At 33.8% G+C, this 6,388-nt stretch overlaps 1 protein-coding gene across 1 annotated transcript; it reads right to left on the reverse strand.

Moving 5' to 3' along the window:
- Positions 1-478: 478 nt before the first annotated feature.
- LOC134257611 (uncharacterized) lies at positions 479-2,906 on the reverse strand. Its single transcript, XM_062740199.1, has 3 exons — positions 2,807-2,906; positions 2,196-2,540; positions 479-660 (listed from the first exon to the last, which is right to left on the reverse strand). Exons 1-3 carry the CDS (start codon positions 2,904-2,906, stop codon positions 479-481), a joined length of 627 nt encoding a protein of 208 aa, XP_062596183.1.
- Between the last annotated feature and the right edge of the window lie 3,482 nt (positions 2,907-6,388).

The following is a 6,388-nucleotide window of genomic DNA, read 5'->3' on the forward strand; positions in this document are numbered from 1 at the left end:
CCTTAAGAAAACTCAAATAACAAAGAAAAATATTGTTTTTGGATATTGAGAGAGAAAATATCAAATAAAGGTGTAGGTTTTAAAGTTCATTTTTAACGCAGGGTACCTGCCGTATTCCTCCAGTAAAGAGTTCAAAGACCATAACGTATACAATAATAATTTATTATACCCCCCGCTTGAAAAGCGGAAGAGTATATAGTAATCGTTAAGTCTGTCCGTCCGTCTGTCCGTCCTTCCGTCCGTCTGTTACGCTTTGGGGTAGCCATCCCTTATCCACAACTCCTCTCATACCACTTAATGAAATTTGATGAAACTTTCACAGAACCTTTATTACATATTGCCATTGTGCACCTCCTATTTTACGTTTTGATCCGACACATATTTTGGGTGTCCCGGCCACAGCAAAACATGGACTTTGCAATTATAACTATATGGAGGCGGGGGGTATCATTTAGTGAGCTCATCGCTCACAGTACCTCTAGTTTCCAATTGTGTCCTTTACTCTAGATTTCCTTTTCTTCAATTTTACGTCTCCTGCGGTGTTTAGAGTGTCTACTCTTAGAGTGGCGATGTAAGGAGTTGGCCCTTTTGGTCGTGGATTTGATTCCAAGTCGTTCTGATGAGTCTGAATAAACCCGAGGTCATGTGTCACAGAAGGTCCTGGCACAAAAAAGATTCCTCAATGCTCAATGGCCGTAAGGGCTGAGTATATAGGACGGATATGGAGATAACGAACAATATTCAATATCAAAGTCCATAAAACAATACAAAAGAGGAGCAGACCAAACACGACCTCAGTAACATCAGAGGCGGGATCAGGTGCCATAGGACATATATTTGCAGATATCCACCGGCAAGTGGTAGTGCCTGTATATGAGTGAAAAATTCTCGAGGGGGAAGTTAAACAATCTTCAATTTTACATCTTATCACACATCACATCAGGAGTATAAAAACTACCAATGGATTAAATCTCATTGAGCAGTCTTCGAAACTTTTCTAAAAATGAGATTTAAAGAAAATAATAATAGTATGAACTAAAGGAGAGGTTTTATTTGGAGTCCTTTCATTTTAATTATAATTTTTTATCTTATCTTTATTTGCTTGTTGTTTCACCAAAGAAAGGGATAATAAAAACTGAAAACTCCCGTTCCAAACATCAAAGATAATACAGTTGTGTTCATTAGGAGGATTCCATTTAATAAACTCGATACTTAATTAGAACTAGGAAAGATTTTTTTCAGTGTGAAATATTGATACTAGTCCCTATTTTGAACATTTGTAAAACAATTCTTTCATGACATGATAAATAAAAAGTAAAATAAAATAACATATCGATTCTTCCACGCGTCACTTTCCATTTGAGGACAAATGATTGTAAATAAAATGAATCTCATAAATGCGGCTAAAAGGACAGTAATTTTAACACTTCTTCATGAACTTTACATTGCTTAATGTTATATGATTAGTTGAGGCTTGAATTAGTGGGAGGACATATATCTTTATTTTTTTTTCTTAGAAGTTATTTATTTAAATCTGTTGTAGCAAAAGATAAAGTAAACAATTGCTGTCATATGTAATGTTGATTTTAAGGAAAGATGATACAAACAAATTTTTTCGTTGAATTTTATTAGGAAAAGCTAAATGGTAAATATCAGCTCATGTGATATAGCTAATTTTTTGTCATTTCCTCTTTAAAATCACCTGGCTTGGTATATTTTTCTTATGTTTATTACACCTTTAGCGCCAAGATAACATATTCTGAAATTTGCTTTCTCCTGTAAACCTTTACTGAATGAGTTTTGTCTATATTTGGTTTTTTATTGAAATATTACTAATATTTGCAAAGTCTTTTTCATTTTCCAGTTCTTCGGAGAATAAATTCTAAGAACCATCCACTTTTCTAACTTTGTGATGATATTAAATCTTCTTCAAAGAATAAATTTGTTTGTATCATCTGTCCTTAAGATTACATGAAGCATGGGAAAATAAATGAATCAAAGAATCAAATGACGTAGGTATGATGTTATTCATTGATGCTGAGGCATAATCTACGTGAAGCAAATAAATGAAGAGATTATGCTCGTTTATGTGTAATATTCCTCCTTAAATTCATTTCAGACAAACTGAACTTGTTATATATAAAATTATATGAGAAAACCGGAGAAAGTGGTAAGTGGTCCTTCAGTATAATAACCAGCACCATAGTAATGTTTGACCCACACCGCGTCTCCCTTCTGAATAGTTAACACCACCAGATTGGGACCCGCGTCGTCATAGTCATTACCAGTGCTATAGGCCATAGTTCTGACTTTAGTTGATCCATTCAACACAATGTCTACAAAAATAGTTTTTGCACCGTGGCCCTGAACATTCACGAAGAAGACATACATCCCGGTGATAGGAGCAGTAAATATTCCGGTACTAGGATTATATCCATTTCCAGCATTAGTGATAACAGAAGGGAATACCAAGGTTCCACTGTTCCATGATGAGCTGCTGGAAGAGACTGAGGCTGAGAAACCTACCTTCTTTGATTTATCTACAAATATAATTCAACATTAGTGGGTTTATTTTTTACTTATGAAAGATTACAGAAGATCCAATTATAAGGAATTATTATGTATGCATCAAATCAAAACTTAGCAATAGTTGATACATAATACTCAAATACCAGCTACTTCCTTTTGCAGAATGAAATTATAAGATTAAAACATAGAGGATTTGAAGCTACAGATCGCAAAGTACGACCCCTTATAGTGTTATCGCTTCTTACTAGCTATTTGCTCATTTATTTCAAGTTATTACCTAATACGTTATTTATCACATTCATTCGGAACACCTCGAGAGAGGCCACGGCAGAGGACAGCTGTAGTTTGTCATTCTTAGATTGTTTTACTTCCGCCATGTTCACTGAAATTTAAATGTGAGAAGAATAAATTTTCCGACATATATAGATCTATAACATGTGTATTTTGAGATCATTGATTATTATTATCATTAGAATTAATGAACGTTTGATGAATCAGATGTAACATTTTAAGCAACATCCAACATATCATATCACTCAACACATTACTGCAATTATTAATTAGATTTATCTCAGATAAGTGCATATAAAAACATCAAGTATGCATTTAATAAATTTTATTGTGGCGATAATTGGGCACGGCTGTTTATCCAGAGACACAAATTATGAAAAGCTATTGGTGTCTCTGGCAACACAACAAAGCAAATATTACATATTAAATATTCAAACTCAGGTTCAAAGTTCAAAGGTCAAAGTTCACAAACACCATATCAGAAAGTGGTAAAAGCCTTGACCCTGGGAGGTGCAGAGGTCAAGCACTTATTTATGTATATCTAAATCCAAAGTTTACTTTTCAACTTTCATGAGTTACATGACTGCATATAAGGATAGTTACTTAGTGCCGCTCGTTTACGCACATCTCAGCTGGAAAGAAACGGACAGCCGTACCGGATTCTATAAATTCACATTATTGTTCAATGTTTGCGGTTAGAGGAAATTTATTGGCTCCTGGAAATGATGCATGACTTGCTCTTGGGATAAATCACTTCCATATAAATGGCTGTTCCTCACATCACTTTTGCATTAAATATCTTGAAAGTCCAGAATGCTGCGAGTCCATCGAGATACTTGTGGTTCAATCCCCTTGGCAATGGGTGTTCCCTAAGGTCCTAGTTTCATCCCGTAAGTCCTGTCATGTTGAGCTTGATAATCACTGTAAGTCTTCGTCTGAAAGCATTAAAAAACCAGAAAAGCAATATCTATTCTAAATGGGTGAGGTGGGTGGGTGCTTCAAATTAATAATACACAATAACATGCTGGAAAATTTTTACCGACCCAAGATGATGCTGGAATATTGAAAAAGGAAGTTGCAACCAAAGCGCCCTCAGGTGTTTTTATTAAAAGGGGGAATGATCAACTAAAATATTTTACAAGAACGATAATCACTAGGAATAAGTACTGAGATTTAGGTAAAGCATTTAAATATGCACTTCCTTCGATAAAAGCAGCTAATTCAGAGTGAATTAGCTTTGAATATTATCTCAGATAAGTGCATATAAAAACATCAAGTATGTATTTAATAAATTTTATTGTGGCGATAATTGGGCACGGCTGTTTATCCAGAGACACAAATTATGAAAAGCTATTGGTGTCTCTGGCAACACAACAAAGCAAATATTACATATTAAATATTCAAACTCAGGTTCAAAGTTCAAAGGTCAAAGTTCACAAACACTATATCAGAAAGTGGTAAAAGCCTTGACCCTGGGAGGTGCAGAGGTCAAGCACTTATTTATGTATATCTAAATCCAAAGTTTACTTTTCAACTTTCATGAGTTACATGACTGCATATAAGGATAGTTACTTAGTGCCGCTCGTTTACGCCACAAGTTCCCAACCACAAGTTATTGTGGTAGGGAACTCCGCCACCATATGGGTGGGGGTAGAGCGGCAGAAGTAGCCATGCCCAAGCTAATACCTATCATGATTTATGAAATTGATTCCCTGTAAAATTAAACCTAACCCCAATTATACATGGATTCGATGTGATGTCCCTAGTAAAATAGTATAGATTTTGGCTATGAGTAGATCAAAGAAACATGTATGCATATCTATCACTACACATGTAGAAACCAGGAATATATAAGCAAAATACATAATTGAGAAACAGATTAAATATTTAAAATCTATTTTATATCTGAATTAAAAGGAAACTATACTAACCTTATTACTGTAAATTACCTATTTATTGGAATACAGCCGTACATGTATATCAAACTAACCTTATGAGAAAACCGGAGAAAACGAACGTTGTCAATCCAACTCGGATAAGTGTACATGTGACCATACAAAGGTGAACATTTTATTGAACAAGTACCCCCTGAATTTCTTTGAGTAGGATCATATGCTTGAGGGAAAGCATTCCCTAATGCCTGTTGAAATTTGTCTCAAGCCCTATATATTTTGATTGGCGCAATGGGACATTGTATTGAAATTTAGAATAAAAAACAAGGGCCTACCAATTGGAACGAAACGTTAAAATATGACCTACTTATGGGTTAAATCTACTAACATGGTCAGTAAAACGGCAATAGAATTTACAAAATCTAAACTTTAAAGAAGGTTTATCTGTGTTTAACAAACTAAGTTACAATTCTGGTTAAAGCTATACTGATTAGCAAACATGGCACAATACAGTTGATTTAGAAATAATATTTTAATATACCATATAATGGCTAAGCTAGCTTAGGACACCCTCACCACTAATATTCAGAGTTGGGAAATATGCCACACTTCCAGCAAGAAAGTAAATAATGTTCAAATTAGAATTTGTACGAGAAGTATGTCCAATCAATGACCAGTTGGAGCCATAAAAATTAATACTCAAGCATTTTTATGATTCTAAAGTTTTGCCAAAAATTAATTCCAATACACAATTGTAGACTTAGTGAACACTAGTGATCTTTTATGCTTCGCTGATTAAATAATATATTCTTGTAGTATATGAAATTAAAAGTAAATATTTGCACAAAACATAATAAATTGTTAAATTATTTGTTTTCTAAATAAATAAATGATAATCAGCTGCAAATCATATTTCGATTGTATGATGTACATGTATGTGATAAGTTTCATTTTCATAAAAATTGGAAAATAATTAGAACATGTAAAAGACTACAATGAAATAGGTGCAGATCTAGTAATTTTGTAGTGTGTGTACATTTTGAATGCTTAGTGTATGTAAAGGATGGAATCAATTATACATATACAACCATGCAGCTACATGCAGGTCATGATAATAGTTTTATTTTTTCATATGATCATGCAGTTTGTATAATGTAAATTAAGAGCTATAATTCAAACATAAGGGCATTGGGCAATTTTTTTTTTGTGTGTTGTGTATGTTTAAATTAGTGTATGTAAATTAAGGGCTGTATGAATTCGAATACACCAAGGGCAATGGGCAGCCAGCAATGAGCATGCCCCAAATCAAATAATCAAACATCAACAACACATATTCATGACATTCAAGATATTGTAGCTAGAGGTGACGATTAACATGATTAACAGTTGATGCATTGTGTATGTTTAGTGTACATGTATGTAAATTAAGGGCTGTATGAATTCAAATACAACAAGGGCAATGGGCAGCCAACAAGAGCATGCCCCAATCAAATATTCAAACAACGTCAAACAACACATATTCACAATATTCAACATAATTCATAAGCTACACATCAACAATGTAGCTGGGAGGTCATGATCAGATTTTTTTTTTTTTTTTGTAAAAATGCATTGTGTATGTTTATTGTATGTAAATTAATGGCTGTATGAATTCAAATTCAACAAGGGCAATGGGC

The sequence above is a fragment of the Saccostrea cucullata genome, unplaced genomic scaffold (genome assembly GCF_032062105.1).
Source record: "Saccostrea cucullata isolate Sc308-1 unplaced genomic scaffold, CSIRO_AGI_Scuc_v1 ctg16600, whole genome shotgun sequence".
NCBI classification, from domain to species: Eukaryota; Metazoa; Mollusca; class Bivalvia; order Ostreida; family Ostreidae; genus Saccostrea; species Saccostrea cuccullata.

Coding starts and splice junctions, on each gene's coding strand:
- LOC134257611 (XM_062740199.1), bottom strand. CDS start 2,906: ATGGCGGAAGTAAAACAATCTAAGAATGACAAACTACAGCTGTCCTCT. Junction 2,541..2,806: donor TGTGATAAATAACGTATTAG/GTAATAACTTGA, acceptor TTATATTTGTAG/ATAAATCAAAGAAGGTAGGT. Junction 661..2,195: donor CAAACATTACTATGGTGCTG/GTTATTATACTG, acceptor TTTTTGTGCCAG/GACCTTCTGTGACACATGAC.